The 21,653-nt window shown below is 41.7% G+C and overlaps 1 protein-coding gene across 1 annotated transcript in view; it reads right to left on the bottom strand.

Annotated features, from left to right (window-relative positions):
• Positions 1–756: 756 nt before the first annotated feature.
• The window catches only part of ror2 (receptor tyrosine kinase-like orphan receptor 2), a 170,199-nt gene continuing 149,302 nt past the window's right edge, over positions 757–21,653 (bottom strand). The window contains 6 exon segments of the mRNA XM_007900034.2: positions 757–2,649; positions 2,651–3,706; positions 5,968–6,170; positions 11,041–11,286; positions 13,370–13,684; positions 15,930–16,057. Of these exon segments, the coding sequence (XP_007898225.1) occupies positions 2,248–2,649; positions 2,651–3,706; positions 5,968–6,170; positions 11,041–11,286; positions 13,370–13,684; positions 15,930–16,057 (2,350 nt within the window). The 3' untranslated portion in view covers positions 757–2,247.

The raw sequence follows: 21,653 nt of genomic DNA on the forward strand, positions 1-21,653 counted from the left end.
CATCTTAAACAATTGTTTGAGGAAATTGAATTGCATGACATTAGAACAGAACAAGACCCCCCGCCCCCACCAACACAAATGCACACGCTTCAAGTAACACACTTTTGCCCACAAACTATACAGTCAATTCACTTTACAGTATATTCTATGAAGTGCTTTGAGATGTTTCAAAGATGTGATAAGGCACTATATCAAATGCAAGGATTATTTAGGATTATTATAAGTATCATAAAGTACCATAAATAGCACCAAGGTTAAAAATCTTAAAGAGTGTGACTAATATGGTCTGAGTAAAAATACAAAGCTCACCCCTGGCACCAGTCTCCAGGACCCACATGACCTTGGTGATCAGTTCCCAAACTCCAGAAGGTGGGTGGACTCCAAGCACAAGGAGCCATTGTCTAGTGAATGGATGTCCAGGGCTATGGCGACGCGCCTAAAGACACTTGGAGATGAGCTCCAGGTTAGACTGCAATCTTGTGGTGTGGAGAAATCATAGAATCGTACAGCACAAAAAGAGGCCATTCGGCCCATCGAGTCTGTGCCTGCTCTTTGAATAGAGCAATATAATATCGATCCCACTCTCCAGCCCTTTCCCCATAACTCTGCAGACCCGTCCTCCTCAAATACCCGTTCATCGCGTTTTTGAAAGTAGTTATCGAATCGGCCTCGACCAAATGCAGAACGACACTTACCTGCATCACACTTGATCTAGATTATTACCAAATCGATAAAGAATAAAAAAGGTACGCAGACTGGTGTTTAATCACTTTATTTGAAATGCCATGTGGCTTGGTTTACAAAATATATAAACGGTGCGCTGGTTACAGTTATGCAAATTGTCTGGTGTGCTTAACAAGTGGAATGCAAAGACCTCCTTAGAAACTAACAGAAAACCTAAAGGCCACCCAGTGAAAGAAAATCCAAACTGAGTGGAATAAGTATTTACTTAGCAAGTTTACAATTAAATTATATAAAAAACAAACAAACATTTGTTCCATTATCAAGCATGTCAAAAAAAACTTTGTCAAACATCATGAAATGTATAAATTACAATTAAAGCCTTTGTTAGGCTTCTTTTTAAAAAAAAGCCAAAAGGCAAGTTCATTTCTGTACAGCATATTTCTTGCAGAAGTTTTTCTTTTTAAAAAATATTGTAAAAACAAAGGAACGGATAGGATGTGCTCCATAAGCAAAATAGTTTTGCAAACATTTGCAATTGAAGAAATAAACAGTAGAAACTTATTTAAGAGTGTCTGAAGTCATAATCTTTCCTATGTACAAAACAAGAATATTTCATTTAATAGCTTTAAAAGTGGACACTGATCAATTCTGACACTTAACATGCAAAAACTAGACTAAAGGAGCTAGACAGGGCCCTTTGCTGGTTAATGCAGAAATGCACTTTGGCTTGTTGTTTTGCTCCTTCCCCTCATTGTGTTTTCAAGGAAAACAGAACAACGCCTCTTCTGTCCAATGGCACCTTGCAGTTACGTGCAGACCAGTTCTCTTCAATCTGTTTTCTCTTTGTGCCCTTTTTTTCTTCAGGATATTCCTTTCATCCGTGTCTCACTGTAGACACCAGCCGATTGGTTTCTATTGGGGGGGGGGGTCACAATACTGATTGGTCACTAAAAAGGTCTTCAGTGTGCACACTGAAAAGGTTTATAAAATGGCTATAATTTGCATGTACAAACATACAAAAATGTGCATGGAAAGTTTCTCCCATGAGAAGCGAACGATAATAGTTGTAGTTCCCCTTTAGCATTTCTTTCCAGCTCTCACTTTATAAAGCCATTTCTCTACAATTCAAATCTTCAGCACCCAGATTACTGTGTACTATAAATACTAGGTACTGCTCGACAGTGTAAAGTTGCACAGCAACAGTAGAAAAATCACACTCACTTATTTGGCTGAGTAGGGAACCTCCAAAGCATCCTTCTGTTCCACACCTGCAATACTGATCATTACTCATTACTACCTGTATATGTTCCAGTGGAGACTAAATGTGGAATGGAAGGATAGCGGCTTCAATAGACAAAAGTTGAAGGCAGCCTTGAACAAAAAGGCCGCAAAGAGACTGAGCCCACATTGATTAAAAAAACAGAAATTTCTTTTTTGCAAAAAAGGCTTATAGGTTTAACACTTTGCCGCTTCACATTCTTTTTCTTTATTACTATTTTTGTCTGGGTAATAAATTCTGCCTTGATTTTGGTTGCAATATTTAAAAAATACACACACGCAAGTTTATGCTTCTGTATTGACCTCTGCGTCGTTGCTCTGTGGCAGCTCAGCGTCACCCAGCAGCTCGGTCTCAGGCACAAACATTTCCTCCTCCTGCTGCTGCTGGAGGCTCTCGGCCACTCGGGCTTCATCACCGGCGGCGAGCTCGTTTTGGTCGTCTTCTGCCCCGTTCGACTGGTCGGGGAGCAAGGCAATGCGCTCCGTGCCGGAGGCATTGGAGGGCGCAGTTGTGACGTAACCTGTGCTAGTGGAGCCACTTCCGCTGTTATGGGAACCCGTCTTTGGCACCAGTTGTGGGGGCACAGGCTGGGGGATCTGCATCTGGATTTGCATCGGGTAAAAGTTTGGCAAGTAGGCACCATAGGCGGGCATTGGTTGGTAGCCGTTTACTGGGATGTACAGCTGGCGGAGGTGCAACCATGGGCCTCATCTGCCCTTTGACGGGTATGAACTGAGGCGGTGCAAAGTGTGGCTTTTGCTTCGGACCTACGTATCTTGCGTTGCTGACGTTACTGACTGGGCTGGTGCTGAGGGAGCTAGTCTGTGTGGCATTGCTACCCCCAGAAGGAGGAGCTGAGCTGTTATAATTAGACAGGCTTTCCCAGGTCCGGAGTCGGGTGTGGATATCTTTAAATCGTGGCCTTCTTGAAGGAAACTCGTTCCAGCACTCCAGCATCAGGCTGTATATCCAGGCTGGGCAGTCGTCAGGACAAGGCAGCACTTGACGGTTTCTGATCATCTCGATGACGTCTTGGTTGGCATAGCCGCAGTAAGGTTGCAGGCCGTAACCAAATATCTCCCAGGCCACCACGCCAAAGGACCAGATGTCAGAATCGACAGAGAACTTGCCAAACACGATGGCTTCCGGGGGCATCCAGCGGATTGGCAGGATGGAGTTTCCCATCAGCTTGTAGTAATCCGCAGAGTAAACTTCTCGGAAAACGCCCAGATCGGATATTTTTACGTGGAGTTTATCACAGACCAAGATGTTCCTGGTAGCGAGATCCTTGTGTACGACGTGGTGACTGGACAGGTAGTCCATGCCGGCCGCTATCTGGCTCACGATGTGCAGGAAGTCCGCTGGCTCCAGGGCAGACTTGACCGTCTTGTCGTCGTCGCTGCTGCCCACGTCGGAATGGGGAGAGCGCATGACGAGGAACTCGTGGAGGTCGCTGTGGGAAGGGTAACTGAAGATCATGCTCATAGGCTGCTCCTTGGTCACTATGCCGAGTAAGCAAACCATATTCGGGTGCTGCAGCCGAGAGCGCATCAAAGCTTCGTGCTTGAATTCTTCCCTCAGCGACACTTCAGTTTTATCCTTTATAGTTTTAATGGCTATAACCTGGGCTGGCTCACCAGGGCCTGTACTATACAGATGCCCCTTGTAGACCTTTCCAAACCGATCTTCTCCAAGCTCTTCCATAAACCGCACTGCAGACAGACAGATTTCTTTCAATTTCCCCTGGAGGCACAATTTGGGAGACCAGTCAGTGAAAGAGGTGTTATTTTGTATTTACATAAAATATCTTTTGATCTTTTTCTGTATTTTTTAAAATCTTTTTCGCCCACAAATACAGTCACTACTCCACTTTAGAGCAAATTCTGTGAAGCGCTTTGAGACGTCTGAACAATGTGATAAGGTGCTATATCAAATATAAGGATCAGTATTATTTATCGAACATCTGTTCAAAGGTATTATTGGGAGTAACTTGCAAGATTTGCAAAAGTATTCTCCAAAGGCAAATTTGCCGGCATCCAAATGAGTCATAGTCATGTTTTTGGAATTCTGCTCAGACGCCAATCTCCTGTTGAGTGACAGGACCTTCCTTTGGCTATAATCTGGCCTCACCCAAGGCAGAAACAAGATCAAGGTTCAAGCAGTGTTCTAGCAGGCTACAACATGTCCGGGTACCTGTAGAATTTGTATTTTGTAAATTACAAATTAGAGCATCTTGTAAATTTAGAAATCACTTTTCTAACCTACAGTAAACTTGAAACTACCACCTCCAATAATTCAGACCTTGCTTTGATCCAACTCATAAGGTAAGCAACTTGCTCAACCTGAGCGCCTGGAAGGTAAGACTTGACTGAGGCTAAATATGTGAAAATTGATTCACAGATGTCTAAAAAGTGCCACTGCAACATCACTGCTAAGTGGGGCCCTGCTGAATACCCCCATTCTAAAAGAATTAAATCTAGCATTCTTCAGGGAGTACCCATAATAATAATAATAATAATAATCCTTGCATTTGATATAGCGCTTTTCACGTCAGGAGGACGTCCCAAAGCGCTTCACAGAACACACTGTAAAGTGAATTGACTGTATATTTGTGGGCGAACGCGGCAGCCAATTGCGCACAGCAATGTCCCACAAACAGTCGTAGATTGAAAATGACCAATTTAATTATTGTTTTTGGTTTTTTGGAGGGATTATTATTAGGCGTGTGGAGTAAGGAAACTTGCCCAAGGTTTCGCCCTGCCTGGAATTGAACTCAGGTCTCTCACTTGCAAAGCGAGTGCTCTAACCACTGAGCTACAGGACTCCAATGCCGCAGGGCATACATGATTGCCGCAGGGCTGTGGCTCTGATGAGATTTCGGGTTAAATCAAAGTCTTGTGCTTGCGTTAACTTCAATAAACAGTGTTAACTCGTGAGCAGCTGTGCTAGTGGCCAGAGAGCAATGACGCTGCTAGAGCACATTTTAGATGCTCGTAATGAATTGATTTTGAATTTTTTAGACAGACAGCAATCAAGATTTCCAACACGATCTCTATGAACTCATCAGTGAGATGGGAGGTTCTCCCCAGGCTGCTCTCTTGAGCTGATCTCAGAAGCATATCCACATGAGCATCATAATTGGTATGAATATGGGTATGAGATCAGGTTGAGCTTTGTTGCAATTATGCTACTTTCCTCTCCCCATTCCTGGTACCAGTAGTTGTAAGGACGCTGACACTCACATAAAGAGAATGGCTGTTTGTGTGAGGGACCAGAGTGCTGCTGTACTTAGTAATTAGCCACCACTACTTGGTCCCCTTCCCGTCCAATGGGAATGGCAATGGGAGGGAGGAGGAGCCACAGCTGGGCAGGAAGAGGTGAGGAACATAATTGTGTGTCCACAGCATATCATCTTTTTAAAAGAAAAATAAGGATGCTTAAGCATGCTTATTGCCCGATAATGGATGGCAATGGGGAGATGAGGAGGAAGAGGGGAGTAACTGTTGAATTGGCTCCTTTTCAATAATTCCTTCAAAAAATAATAAATTGGTCACTTCAATCCACGACTGTTTGTGGGACACTGCTGTGCGAAATTGGCTGCTGCGTTTTGCCCACAAAATATACAGTCGATTCACTTTACAGTATATTCTGTGAAGCGCTTTGAGGCGTCTCAAAGACATGAAAAGGTGCTATATCCAATGCAAGGATTATTATTACTAATCTTACCACTAATCAGCATCTTCGGGAGAAATGAAGGGAAAACTTGAGGCAAAAGGTTAAAGGCAATGACTATGCATTGAGATGTTGCATTCCTGAAACAGCTTTGCAAAATGTCACAGAATGTCACCAACATTTGAGTAGCTGACAAAAATATGACCATGATGTAGAGGTTTTGAACTCAGCAGCAGATACCTAACTCAGGATACATTTTCAATGACCAGAAAATGCATCTGAAAATGGCACGAAAGCCTTGAATTGAAAAAAAAACAATTTGAAAGAAGTACCTGCTTATGAGGACTGATGAGCGGCATCTCCATGTCCTGACTAGGAGAAGCCATGAGCTGCCGACGCTGGGGGGAAGGTGTAGATGCCTTGTGCTTGTTTCGACACATGCAGACCAGGAAGAAGAGCAGAGCAATGACCAGAGGAATGGCAATGCTGGGGACAAGAATGTAGAGGATCTCCATTTTGCTGTTTTCATGTGGATCTAAAGAAACGGAGAGGCAGTAATACAGTTCAGGTTCGATTCTATTAGAGCAACACTTTCCAAAAGCAGGTTTAAAAACTTACGGCTTTTTTTTAAAAAGTGTTGGACATGGTCAAGGAAATGGCTTGTAGGAGTCGTTGAAACCTAGGATAATAAGTGAGTCAATTTAACATGCAATTGAAGCTAAAATGCTCAGTGATGTTTGGGCAGCTTCTGCATACCGAGGAACTTCCAAGCATGTACGATTGCCAGCGAGGTTAGGTGACAGTACACTTTCAGTTCAACACTTGATAAAAGAGGAGAGATGTGGAAGAGACTTGAAAGAAGGTGATTTAGTGGGCGAATGGACCATGTTGTACAAGATGTGTCCATACAGACCAAGAAGGTTGCAGGTTTGACACCTGGCTTGTGTTGCTGGCTGATCTCAGTCAGGGAACTGGTGGAAGAGCAACAAATGACACCAGTGGCTTTGGGCTAAGGAAGGGAGAACAGAGGAATGAACCAGGGATTCCCACTCTTGGTCATGGTCCAGTCATTCCTGCTTCAGGTACAAAAACACTAGCTGATATTTACACCTCTGTAGCCCCAAAGCATCAAGGCCGATTATGCTGTAGTACTAGCAATATAGCAATGTGTAGTGGGAAACCTGATATAGGCTGATTTAGACTTCCCACTACACATTGCTGGCCAGCGAGCTGAAAATAGACCAATAATCTGATTTTGGTGTTCTGCACACCAAAACCCTGATGTTTCATAAACACCCTAAACAAGCCTTTGGTGTTTAAAGCTATTAAACAGGAAGCTGAGTTATCATCTAACAGTGTTTTAATACCATGCAATATTCAATAAAATAGAGCTCTGAACAGAGAAGGGTGAAAACAGGACACCTGTGACATAATCCAAGGCATTGTTCATGGGGAACCAGCTTGTCCAGCTCATCAAGGAGACTTGGGAGGTGAAACATGTTATCCCTACATGCACAGCGATCCCAGCTGGGTAGGTTAATACAACATTTTACACCAATGCTTCATTTACATTGAAAGAAACTGTTAACAATGTTCAATTAACAGCGAGGCTACATTTTGGAATATTGTGTACAGGTTTGCTCAGTTGCCCTTCAAAAACACACGGCAACATTAGAGTATGTTCAGCAAAGAGCAACAAGGTTTTTTCGGGATGTAGAGCTCCAAGTTATGAGGAGAGGCACGCCAGAGCTGAAATGATGTATTAGAAAAAACGTCTTGATGGGGATATTGCCCAGGATCTTTAAAACGCTGAGGGATCGAGACAAAGTAGGTGTGTGTAAGCAAATTACTTCATGTAGAGCATGAGAGCAGAAAATGGCATATATTTAAATCTAAAAAACTCAAGAGGGATTAGCAGTTAGAAGACAATTATTCCCCCTATAGAGTAGTAGACACGGGAAACAGACTCTCAACAAATGCAGCTGATGTTGTATCAATTACCTCTTTTAAAAAAACTGGTTAAGACTACTTAACTTGGCTTGAGACCAGCACTGAAGAATACAGAGATACAATACTAAGATGATAATACTCCATTGAACATGATTTCTGTGCTATGTTGTCGATATCCTTTATTGTTTCAAAGATCAACTCAACTTACTCAGCTCCAAGTAATTTAACCCATAAATACATGGAGTCCTGTAGCTCAGTGCTTAGAGCACTCGCTTTGCAAGTGAGAGATCTGAGTTCAATTCCAGGCAGAGGGCGAAACCTTGGGCAAGTTTTCTTACTCCACACAGAGCCTAATAATAATCCCTCCAAAACCAAAAACAATAATAAATTGGTCATTTTCAATCTACGACTGTTTGTGGGATATTGCTGTGTGCAAATGGCTGCCGCGTTCGCCTACAAATATACAGTCAATTCACTTTACAGTGTGTTCTGTGAAGCGCTTTGGGACGTCCTCTGGACGTGAAAAGCGCTATATCAAATGCAAGGATTATTATTATTATAAATTCCCAACTTCTTGACTTAGCTAAGTTCCTTCATCCCAGGCATTATCCTGGTGAATCATCGTCGAACAACCTTCAAGGTCAGTCTATCCCTCTTACCACAGGGTACCTTAAAATGAAGAATTCTTCAAATATGGGTATGGATCACACAGCATCTATGCAGAACCTTTTCCATAAGTGTAGTTTTGTTGCTGTTCAAACGGAAGTAGGTTTTATATGGAGGGAACAGGTTTTAAAGAGGCAAAACGGCATTTCCCACCTCTTCAATTTCTTGACCTGAAGCAGAAGTCTTGTATCATTTGCTAAAACTGAATCCTGCTGAGATCCCACAATATAAACTAGTATTACAGCTGATTCTGGATCAATTGCAACATTAATCTCATGTCCATCTGTTAGCAAAAACTTGACAATATGACTTATCCTCTTATTAATAATAACCCTTACATTTGAATTAGCATCTTTCACATCAGGAGGTTGTCTCAAAGTGCTTTACAGGATTTTTACTGTAAGCCGTAGTGACCATTTCTGTGGGCGAACTAGCCATAATTTTATCAAACATTCAATAAAATAGATTCCCAGGTAAATTTGCTCCCAATTTCCTTTACTAATACTCATAATTTTATGGGCGTGACAATTCATTATATAGAAATGCCACAAGTATTTGTTATATTACCTGAAAAGTCTAGAAAGTCTTTGCCATCACGTTGTAAGATTCTGTGATTCTTTTTTGCAGGGCTAGGGCGTAAGAGCCGGGTAGTGGGACTAGTTGGTAGCTCTTTCAAAGAGTTGGCACAGGCACGATGGGCCGAATTGCCTTCTTCTGTGCTGTAAGATTCTATGATTCTCCATTCAATTCGGTGCTTGCCTTATTTTATCATTTTCAATTTTATTTCTTATTCTGTAGTGCCATCTAATGGCCAATTCAATGTGCAACAAAGTCTGTACTGCAGACTAACGTGTTAACATGAAGCATCACTAACATCACTTTATTTCAACGACCCAATGGACAGCAGTCCTGTTTGAGTTTCCTCTCCCTAATTTGGAGGCACTGAGGACATTTGTAGTTTCAACTATTGCCCTGCTGAGATGAGCTAACGCCCACGAAAAATGAAATTCCTTAAAGCTCTTTACAGCACAAGATTAATTTAAAAGGAAGTGAACATTGTTTAATTAGTGAACATTTGCTTTAATTAGTAGTAGCATTAATAGTTCTGAACCTTGTCTTTCCAATTCCCCCATTGCTTCATATCTCATAGCAGAGTTCACTAAAATCAATAGGGAGCAAACAAAAACCTGGAGCAGTATTGTTCTGCCAATATAAAGGGAATGGAAATATAGACTGTAAAAAGTTAAGTATTCAATGTAACAACTTAACTACTTCAGTTCCACAAACTTGCTCTTCCAGTTTATTAGATCATGCGAGATCTTTCAATCCCATTTCCCTACGTTTTCTGAATACTTCTTAATCTGAACTGATTTTGCCCCGACATCCCTCTATATATACGGATTCTTGTTGTTGTTGTTGTAGTAGTAGTATAGTGCAATCCACAACCCTTTGTGCGAAGGAATGTTTTCTGATTTTACTTCCAAAGTTGGATAGTGCCTTTTACGAAAAATGAAATACCTTAAAACTCTTTACAGCCCAAGATTAATTTAAAAGGAAGTGAATATTGTTTAAGTAAAATAATTTGCTTTAATTAGCAGCAACTAATTTGGCAGATCAATGCGTTAAAACCAATGAGATGGATAGCCAATTCACTTGAATTTCTGGCGTGAATCTAGACCAGAAGCCAGGATTATGGGAGAAACTTCCCATACAGTTCTCACCCGATACAATTTATATAAATAAAAACACAACTTAATTTTCTTACTATAATTATTGATAACTGTACTAAATTTGCTGCCTATTCAATGGCAACTTCCATTTATAGAGTGAAATAAAAGAAAGTCTCCAAATGAGAAACACTGAGAGCCATCCTTCTATAGCAGCAAGGTCCTGTCATATCCAACTGAATTATGAGACAGGCAGGATGGAAATTAATGACTAAATGAAAAAAAATGATCTGGAAATAACTAATAAATGCCTGCAGTGGTGCATAGAGTTAAACAACTCAGAAGTAAATCACACTTTATTGTATGTGTGTGTTATAGTACACTATCATTGTGTAAAATCATACAGTCAGTTCTCATCCGCTGTGCCGCACAGTGCTAAACTGTGAGCCTATGTCTCCAGTCCCTTCCTCACAAACTGCCGGGGGAAATCATTCACATTGCAACGAAAAAAAACTTTTTCCATAAAGGTTTGTATTCATCAAGGTGAGAGATGTTAGTCCAGGGGAATGAATACTTTCCACCTCTGGCCCTTAAATCAGTATCAAGCATCCTCAGGGGAGACTTTACAAAGGTTAGATGCAGAGTAGAGCTCCCCCTCTTCTCCCTAACCACATCCTCTATACTATCCTCAGAAGCACTTCCTATTAAACCAATGTGAGTTTTTCCATTTCCCAGACACTCCTGCAACCTCTTTAAATTTAGCACCAATTTTGCTCACGATCTCGTACCCATGTCCTGGTCCATGTCTACCAGAAACTGCCCAAGTACTTTTCATACTGGACCCCAACAAGTCCAGAGGCCGTTTCACTCCAGCAATCTGGGATGGATTGAAACCCAGGTGAAGAGGTCAGTTTCCTAACCCATTGCACCATCCAGTCTGTAAAGTTTTGAGTTTTATAACCAGGTATGAATGAACCAGTATACATTTCAAATATAGTTTGATTCCTCTGTCGATATAAATTTGTAAAATGATTTAACATAATACCGTATGAGTAGAATACCAAACATTTTTTGAAATGTGGCACAGATCATTGAACTAAGAAACAGGTGACTAAAGCTTACTGCAGGCAGGGATATCACAGAGTTCAAGACGCAGAGTCTCACTCTGTGTGTAGCACCACGGACCGTCCATCTGTCCATCAGGATTTCGACAGTAAGAATGTCCACCTTCAAGTTCTGCATAGTCCAAGCTGGTAAAGTGATGATTGTGTGGATATTGGGAGTTCCATGACTGGCACTTGTACCCCGACTTGGTCACACTGATGGTACCTTGGTAATCTGCTCCACTGCCATTGTAACACTTGTGATCTGTGTGGACCAACTTAAACAAAGATACACTTAGAATAAGGAAAAAACTGAACTGAATACAGCACACACTTCTGTTTAATACTCAGACTGAGTCATCTAATGCTGCAGCTCATATACAGAGCTGTTACGTATCCTTCTGAATCACAAGAACTCTTCTCCATTTACCTTCATTGTCAATCTAATACCTTTTTAGAGGTTAATCCACTTATGCAATCCAAATGTCACTGCACCACAGCTGTTGCACTGTTCCAGGTCTTAATATATTCTAATGTTATGCAATCTTTAAAAACTTGTCTCCATTTTTAACTAGGTACCTCAAAGAAATATGGAGACATAATCTGGCACATCATGGTATGTACATGTATATGCAAACAAATGGTATTTGCCCCACTAGCATTTTTCTTTACAAATAAAAGTGTAGAAAGTCAGAATCATAAAAAGGCCACCGAGCCAATTACACCCTCTCCCTCCATAGAACATATAACACCTATAGGCTTCACCCCTATCTGCTAGATACCCTTTGGAACCGAAGGTAATGAAGAAAAATCTCTACAGTATTCATCGATCTCCTTCCTTTCATACACAATATGTGCCACAGGAGCATAGAAATCGTGTCCCGAGGAGTATTGGTTCATCTTAAGTCTATACCTATCTCAATATCCTTCCTTTTATCCAAACTGTAAGAATCCCACATAATAGTCTGAAGCACAAATAGACCTTGCGAGTAATTCTGTCTAAAAGGATGGTGAATGCCAGGTAGATATTTGAAGCTTTTAAAACATATTGGAGAATTAGTCTCAGAACTTACTTTATCGATCCGTACTGATAACGTTTGGTCACGAGAAGCTTTTTTTTTAAAAAGGGAGATAGAGTGTAGAAAATGCTACCTACAACATAAACATGCAGAAATATTTAGTTAAGATGCACCAATGATTTGGGTTTTTGAGACAAAATTAGTGATGTTAGTTCCACTGACTATGTCTACTGTGCATGGCCTTCTCAGAATTATGCTTGTAGGTGATTCTGGAGAATATAATGCTAGAGATTTCTGTCCATCAATTGTTGAATCCATTCTCACAACCTCTGAAGCTGGCAGTGGAGAGGTACTTGCCCTGTTCCAAGGCATTTTTAATGCTACTTGCTAGGAGCTATGAGAGTATGGTCCAGAGTCATCCACTTGCCTCCATGCTTTGCCTCTCCGCAAACTTAAAGATGAGATTGGGAATTTGCCCTTTGTTGTAGAAGTTCACGTATGAGCCAATGTCCTAACACTGCATGACACACAAAATAACAAGCGCTCAAACACACCACAACCTATTCTCTTACTTTGTTGATTGTAGCAGACGTTGTTCTCAATGATACTGTCAATGACTTGTAGCCATTTCTCATGAAATGACCCTCTTCTTGTGGCTTTTACCATTTTTATGCAACTTCTTGGAAACACACTTTACTTTTTCCCCAGTGGCCACAATGAAAACTAACATCTTTCTGGAAACCAGTAACAGCTATAAGTGCTGCCATGATCAGTTTTCTTTGACTTAGTGAGGCATTATTCCGTCACATGGAACAAATTCCCTCTTTTGCTGCAGGTCACAATCTTGCATGTTGAGAACATAATCCACAATAAAAGAAAACTACCAGTGCTGCAATAAAACTGTTCTTCTCCACCCTCCTAATCAAAATCATCAGTGCGTAAACATTTTACCGATTTGTCCTTATTTGCAAGGGGCAAATATAAAGGTGGCACAAAACTGTTCAGTTTATACGTGGTGAGAATATCAATAAAAAACTTGTCTTTCATCGTTTAAAAAAATACACACAAAAAAATCCCTTCTTTGCATTACTTGGAAAGCAATATTTATAGAGACTTTAAAGTGTACCCTGGTATATTCCAAGGAGGTCTGAGGTTAGAGCTGTAGTTTTCACTGTCTTACTGGATCTCTGTCAAAGGCTGAACACTCCTAAAAGTTTAATTATTCAAGGAACCCCTTGGATCGGAGACCAAAGAAAGCAAGAAAACAATGATTTATGACCAAAGATTTATGGATCAGTGAAGACAAACCAAAATTTTTCTCATACTTACATCTGTTAATCCTTTCCATAGGAATTCCAATTCTCATGCAGTTCCCAGCCTCTGGGCTTTCAGGCAGTGGTAGATCTCCACAGATTGGCAACTGGAGCTGCATAAGAATCATTGGGTTTGACCTGGCTATCTTATATTCTGTTCTGCACAGGTCATTCTCCAGAACTTCACACTCGTCCCGGCACAACTCCCGTGGTTTGGGGTTACGAGAATGATCGTCGCAGAGGGGGAACACGTAATGGCAGAAGGATGGAATGGCAAACTGTGAGCACTGGTCGGAGAGATGTGTGGAAGTGCCAATCATTGTAAACGCAGCTGAAATAGGAAGCACAAAGGTTGATTAGCACATGAGTGCTGTAACTCTCTCATCATCCAACATAACATTACAATAACTCACTTATCCCAACTTCAAAGAAAGAATTGGTGTTTTGTCTGTATTTAAATTGTTTCTTTACTCCAGGTTTCCTATATTTAGTTGGTAGACGTAAACAGTGCAAAATTTAAAAATAAAATCCAGGCATGTTGATCTTGTTCAGATTGAAGACCTATCTTTTTCCTGACCAATCTAGTCACCTCTCTTGAAAGCATTTCATTAGTTTTTCCCACTACCAAAGTAAATTATCCTTGCATTCGATATAGCGCCTTATCACATCGTCAAGATGTCTCAAAGCGCTTCACAGAATATGCTTTAAAATAACTTGGTTGTGTGTATTTTGTGGGCAAACACAGCAGGCAATTTACGCACAACATGGCAATGTCCCCAACAAATAGCCATGAGTGAATGAGTATTTTTTAAAAATTTGGGCCAGAACACAGAGAGAAAACTCCCTTCTCTTTCAAATGATGCCATGGGATCTTTTCTACGGTACTGGTTGTTCTCCATATAACCATCATGTGCTAATGTTCATGTGTGAGCCTTAACAGTAGTTTACTTGTAATAGATTACAGCCAAACCCGATTCTCCCAAAATTGAATGTAGACATGCACTGTTCAGCAAGAATCATTGCATAATTATCAGGAATAACATTCCTGAAGGACCCTGCCCGCCCCAATCCAGAGCAATGATACCAATTGTAGAAGCCCAATTGAGATCAGATAACCATGTGAAGATGGCTCCTGGGCAATTCCTATCTGTATGGTTGAAGTACTGACTGGGTAAACTCAATGAATCATCAGTGCATTTTAGCTATCAAGATTGTTGAAATTACAAAGGATTGCTGAAAAAAAATGTTTTGTATTTAATTCTTTAAATCCTGAACTTTTCCTTTTGACATTGTAATGTTTATGTCTGTGTGATCCAAATAACAAATCTTCTGAGTATGGCTATTAAAGTCGATTCTGATCATTACTCACCCACACGCACTGCCCCCCAGGCAATGGAGAGTGGGCAGTGATCAAGAGTGGGAATGCTGCCTTAGCCCAGTGTATTGAGACTAATGGCCTGTATTGCTGCCCAGTTCATCTCAATTAACTCAGTACAAACTGCAGATGAAACATAGCATGTTCCTGGTCTGAATAAGACAGGAGTAAAGTTGCTTAATCATTGGGGTGGAGTGCATAAGTGACCTTGAATTTACAATTGTTTCCCTTTAAATAGATCAAGCAAAGTTTACTCTCGTATAAATCTGTTCTTTTGATTAGAAGTTGGTAGCTGCTTACAAAATAATTTAGTTGTGCACACACACACAGACACACACAAAGTTAATCAGCTTTCAAATAATTGCCTGCATGGGTTGGTCTGCGCTCCAGTGATTAAGCGCTGGACTCCAACCAGTTGGACTTAACAGTCAACTTATTGGAGCCATATTGTACCAAGCCTCAGAAGTGAACAACAGTGCACATCGACTATCTATTCCTCCAATTGAAGGAGCGACCATTGTCCGGTGGACATAGGCAAAACTGAGGCCTGAAATCTATGAAGGCTTTCTACTATCCTTTCCTCACCACTCCCAAAAAAACAAATATCACACAAGAAGTGTCCAGAGATTCAAGAGTTTTAGGATTATGTTGTTATCACAATATATAGGGCTTGTGAATAAATGTCATTGCTTTTTCTTGAGAACAAGGAACTACTTCCCTTTACCACATGGTGGCACTGTACTACAGTAGTATAATTTCAACTCAACAGCCATACTGTTGGTGTAATGATCCCTTACTAATGTTAATTGTAAGTTTGAAACTCCTACTTCACTGCATGGGTCACACAGGAAATTGCATTTTCCCCAGTAAGAAGGATTTATGCAAATTGTTTTACTGTAAACTCAATTTGCCCTGTGCAAAGGATGGGCTTGGTAGTTTGAAGCTCACTTAAGGATTGGCTTGAAAAACTTACCTCGGTCTCTACGTGATTGAAAATGCTTCTGTGGTATTAATACTGGGGGTTCCCAGTATTCTCTGATACAGTTTAAACAAAGGCTTAACTTTAGAAAGACTCAGTAAGTGAAAGCAATAAATGGGCGGGCTTAAAATCTCACATGGTAATAGAGGACTTAACGCTTGTACTTCATTTGACGGTGGAAGAAATGATAATTATTCTGCTGCAAGGGTATAAAATATCTACCAGTAATTCGGTTTTCAATTTCTCCTTGCATCTGGAGGGAATCCACATAAATGCTCTGGTTTCCAATGAATCGTGCACATGCAATCCCTCTGTACGGCTGACAGAATCCATCCTCATTGTAATCATCACTGTAAAACACAAGCGTATTTTGTTAGAAGAAATAATTGCAGCTACTGTGATCGGGCAGTCTGAAGAAATGGATGCATTTCTTTCCCGGTCAATTCTTTTAGCCTATGGGTACTCTGCTACTTAAACCTCTAGTATTATAATTGGCTTTCCAATACAGATCTGCTATTCTTATTAAGTTACCTGTGTGCACAAAGATTTCTCCATTACTGGCGATGGGTGAAATGCATTCACAGCTCAGTGGTTTCTAAAAAAGGTTGCTGGGAACCATTAATTTGTTTGGATTACAGTATATTTAATGACCTCAGGTAAAGTCCAATGTTGATTCGTAATAGTGCATCAACAGACAAGCCTGTACGAGAGCTGAGAAGGGTAAAAACACAGCTTCTCTGTTAGGACGTTTTTCACATCTCAGCCCACTATCGGGAGCTGCAGCAAGAGATATCAGAGGACATCAACCCAGTCCTGTACTGCACAGTTGCTAAATGCCTTCTGCCATCCTGTTTGGTTGGTGAATGACGTGCCATGATTTTGGAGAAAGAAAACCTTATGTTGGGTGCATTTAATACAGCGCCTTATCATTTCTCCGAGGTGTCTCAAAGCGCTTCACAGAATATACTGTAAAGTGAATTGATTGTATATCTTGTGGGTGAAACGCGGCAGCCAATTGCGTACAACAGTGTTCCACAAACAGTTATGGATTGAGGGACCAATTTATTATTTTTTAATTTTTTTTTGAAGGTATTATTACTCATGGAAATGCGATCCACCAATCAATTAACAACCGGATTGCTACTTACGGCTAGGTAAACAGAGGCATGTGGAGTAAGCAAACTTGCTCAACATTCTGCCCTGCCGGGAATCAAACCCAGGTCTCTCGCTTGCGAGGCGAGTTCTCTAACCACTGAGCTACAGGACTCCATTCAAGTCCATGATGCTCAAGCAGAGCCACTTATGACACACACACAGAGGTCAATGAATGCTATGATGTGCTGCATCTCAGTGGGATTAGTTTGCTCTCATCCTTTCTGGCTTCCACTGCTGTTATTTAGGTAGCGCTTGGGTAAAGATCTCACTGACTTTCTGTGTATTCAGACGTGAGACCTCACGATATCCCCAATTCCAGATCAGCGCTAGACTTCTCATTTTTTTTTAAGATGATTTCAGGTTTGGGTTTTACAATCCCCAGGGAAAACTAGTGATTCACCTCATAGCCGTCTGTCTGTAGGACATCGCTGTGCACAAATTGGCAGTCATATTTGCCTACAAAAAAGAACACTCAGGAGTTACACTTTACAATGAATCCTGCGAAGTGCTCTGAGATGTCCTCCCAACATGAAAGGCGCTACATCAAATGCAAGGATTATTTTATTAATCGCCCGAAGCGGTGATGCCTGGACGAGAAAATGGTTCAGCCGCCAGCTTCTGCCGGCCCACCAGGCCTTGTTATTTACTGTCATGCTGCAGGCAGCAGCACAACAATAAACAAAGCTGCTTGCATCTCGCACTCATGAGAAATCATCTGGGGGCAAGAAACATGTTTAACGGGAAACTGAAAAAAGGATAAAAGCACAGGGGCCATACTGAACAATCACTGACGTCACCAGTACTATTCTGTTCTCAGCAGAAACTCTCTGAGACTCCTTCCCCCAGGCTAGTCATAAAAAACACCCAATTCATACAGCTCACTCACAACTTCGTCAAACGCAGGCTGCCTCCTTCCTTCGTGGAAAATTCATAGGAAAAATCCAATCTACAGTAACCTCTCTGTTTAGCATAAAACTGCAGACAACATAAAACACAGAACCAATCCTCAGCAATTCTGTTTCCTCGTTATATAGGAAGGGTGTTGCAGAATTGTGCTTAATATCCCCTCACTACATTTCTAGTTATTCTTGTGGATAACTTTCTTTTCCTGCTGGTAGGAATGTACAGAAAATTATTCAAAAGGGCAGCATGAAAAAGACTGCTCTATTTGTTGTATGTGAAATGGATTTCAGGAGGAAATGAACCCCCTCCCCACTCCCCCAATGATCATGCTAATAAGCAGCCTCTCTCTGCCAAGTTAGCAATTGGAGTGTTACAATTAGTCTCAGGAACCCTGGCCGGGGTGGGGAGGAGAGAGAGTGGAAAAAGAAACCAGTTATGATTTCTGCTCTCGATTGCTATCCAGTGGGTAAAACTGGGCTGGATGTGTTGCTCTCCATGGATGAAAAGCATACAAACTCTTACTTTCTGAACTTGAGACATGGAGTATAACTAACCTCTTGGGGGAAAATTAGGGTTTCTTTCTAGAGGGAAGGGGTGGAGAAAGAGAGGCGGAATGACAAAATGAACAAAGGATCTCCAGTACAGTACAGTCAAAGTACAATTTCTTATGTGTTTGAAAGTATACTTGCAAAGGTCTACATTCCTCATCAGGAAGTTGATGTGGTGCCAGGCTCATAGCAAGGACTCTCTCACTAATATAGAATCACGTCTCTCATCCCCTCCTCTTCACAAGACCATGCTTTTCATTGCTGCCAACTTCCAGAGCATTTGAATGCTATTTGGGATATTCAGGCCCTGGTGTTACTGTCCCAAAAGGTTTTAGAATTTTTCATTTTTTTAAATATACAATTCTTAAAAAAAAAACTGAAATTTCCAATTTAAAAATGTATCAGTAATTTTTTTTTTATTTTGGTCAGCCGGGTGTCTGACTCATGCGGAAACCCATCCTTATGCTTAAGAGTATCCAAATCAAACTGAGGATTCCATGCATCCCACCTACACATGGAATTGTTGGAATGGAATGCACACTCTCTCCCTGGAGGGACACATCCTGCTTACCTAATTCTGATAAGTATTATAATATAATAATCCTTGCATTTGATGTAGCGCTTTTCACGTCTTCTCGGCGTCTCAAAGCACTTCACAGAATATGTTGTAAAGTGAATTGACTGTATATTTATGGGTAAAACGCGACAGCCAATTGCGCACAGCAGTGTCCCACAAACAGTCGTGGATTGAAAATGACCAATTTATTATTGTTTTGTTTTGGAGGGATTATTATTAGGCGTATGGAGTAAGGAAACTTGCCCAAGGTTTCGCCCTCTGCCTGGAATTGAACCCAGGTGTCTCGCTTGCAAGGCGAGTGCTCTAACCACTGAGCTACAGGACTCCAATTAGGTGCAAGTTGGCAAGAGCCAAGGCTTGGGGACCCCAGTGTGTGTGTGTGTGACTGCTGGAGTCTAACCAGTTAAACCCGCATAGCTTGCCATTGATATTGTTGTCTGGCAAGCTTTCCCACTGCTTGTCCAGCTAGTGGCACCCTACCCATTAGGGCTTTGGCTTGCAGGGTTAACAGGAGCCGAGTGGAATGACTCCTTGTCCCCATTTACTGGTCTGCTCTTCCAGGTCCTGCTGATGAGCCAGGCTTGGCTGTGCTGTATCAGCAGCCCAGGAATGCTGCAGACCCGCCTGACTCAGAACTGGACTACCGAGACCGTCACAAAGGGCCGACTCAATTCCGACATTCCATTGCCAGGCATGTCACCTTGGAGCCAGTTCAGCTCAAAGGAGACCCCGCTTACCTCCTCCCTCTCCCCCTGACCCAAGGAGGATAGTCATGAGTTGGTCATTCAACATCCGCCAAGGCGGGTTTGAGCCCTCACTAGGTGGATGGTAGGTACCAGGAATTCCCTGCGAGCTTCATGGTGGGCAACACATCTCAGAATAAAATGTGTGCGAGCATTGCTACTGTCTTCCTGCCCACAGCTCGGGCACACATCCCTTCCCATTGAGCGATGATTCCTGCCAGTTGGAGGTGCAGGTCTTAAGCAGCACTTGCTTGCCTCTCTGTGAGCCAATCAAGGTGGATTCCAGGCGCTGGACGTACAAATGCGTGTTCATGAACCAGGACTCCAGGTAACACCTTCCAGCAAATGTCGCCCCAACCCTCAAAGAGTTTCCTCATCAGCTATCTGCCTTCAGTGGGAGGACTTTGCAGGACAGGATTAGCAATTTATAATCCCATTTAAAAAGAAACCAAAGAGGAATTGATCTCAACTCCTCTTTCCTCGGGTGCCGGTCTCCACATGCTCAATACAAGAGGTCTAAAATACATAGGAGCCAAGTAAACAATAACAAAATTACATTTATATACCACCTTTTATGTCAGGAGGATGTCCCAAGGTGCTGGACAATCAGTGTTTCGGACGTGAGCTGAGAGTCCGGATTGGGAAGGTGGAGGGCAGGGTGGGGGGAAGGAGAATGATCGAAGACACGGTCGAAGAAGAGGGACTTGAGACGGGTCTTGAAGGAGGCAAGGGAAGCGGCGAGATGGAGGGACTGCGGGATGGAGTTCCAAAGGGTGGGGGCAGAGAAGCTGAAGGCGCATCCACCAACGGTGGGGCAGGTGAGGCAGGAAACATGAAGCAGGCCGGAGCCCGCTGAGAGGAGGGAGTGGGCAGGTTAGTAGGGCGTTAGGAGGTCGCAGAGGTAGGGGGGAGCAAAGTCATGGAGGGTTTTGAAAGTGAGGACCAGGATCTTGAACTGTATCCTCTGTGTGATGGGAAGCCAGTGGAGTCGGGCGAGGATGGGGGTGATAGGGTGCGGAGGCTGGTGCGGGAGAGGACACGGGCTGCAGAGTTCTGGATGATCTGCAGCCTATGGAGGGAAGAGTTGGGAAAGCCGACAAGTAGGGAGTTTGCGTAGTCGAGCCTGGATGTTATGAATGCGTGTATGAGGGTAATAATATTACCTACAGAATGTCTATCCAGCTTGTTTTTTTCTACATGTCAGGCTACTGTTTTTTACTCTGGTGTGTGTCTCTCCATGTCACTCCATCTGGGCGTTGCAGCTGCTCAAAATTACAGATCACACTGTGATGTGGTGATATTTCAGTGCTGATGCAAGGTGTTATACAATCATTTTCTCTGGTATGTCAATAAATAATCAACCAAATGAAACGACCAAAGACCAATTTCACTAGAATTCCTTTGAATACTGTAATGTGATTGTTTCAACATGTTATGATTTAATAATTATGTATGTCTTCTAAACCTAATAAACCTTAACTTAGTACTTCACACCAAGAATAAGTCTGCCTTAATTATTGCTTCATATGTTTTAAGGCACACAAAGAAATAATCCAACATACTAAAGTACTTGTGGCGACTTCGCTCATAAAGCTCATCACTATCTAGTTTTCTCATACATTTACTATCGGACAAGAGTCACAGATTGCTAATGTATTGCAGACATAGTTTTCCCAGAAAATAAATCTTGAATGCATTGTATTTCTATAAAAACACAACCCAATAACTATACTATAACAAGCTGAGCAATGGTATGTTTTACTTAAGTTTTGAGAATTAGCCAGTTAATGCAATTACAGAATGTCTCTATTAATTTTAGTCAAGGAATCCATTATTCAATGTAAATAGTTAACTGGCTTAGGCGTGTAACTGAATATAGGGTGCATAGAGTATTTATTCTGAAAAAATATTGTATTTTTGTGATTGCTATCTCATTCTTGTCAAACATTTATCCCAATCCCCCAGGTGATAATTCTCCTATGAAATCCACATCATTGATTCTCCCGTCTCGCCTGAAGGA

This window comes from Callorhinchus milii, unplaced genomic scaffold, assembly GCF_018977255.1.
Source record: "Callorhinchus milii isolate IMCB2004 unplaced genomic scaffold, IMCB_Cmil_1.0 Scaffold32, whole genome shotgun sequence".
NCBI classification, from domain to species: domain Eukaryota; kingdom Metazoa; phylum Chordata; class Chondrichthyes; order Chimaeriformes; family Callorhinchidae; genus Callorhinchus; species Callorhinchus milii.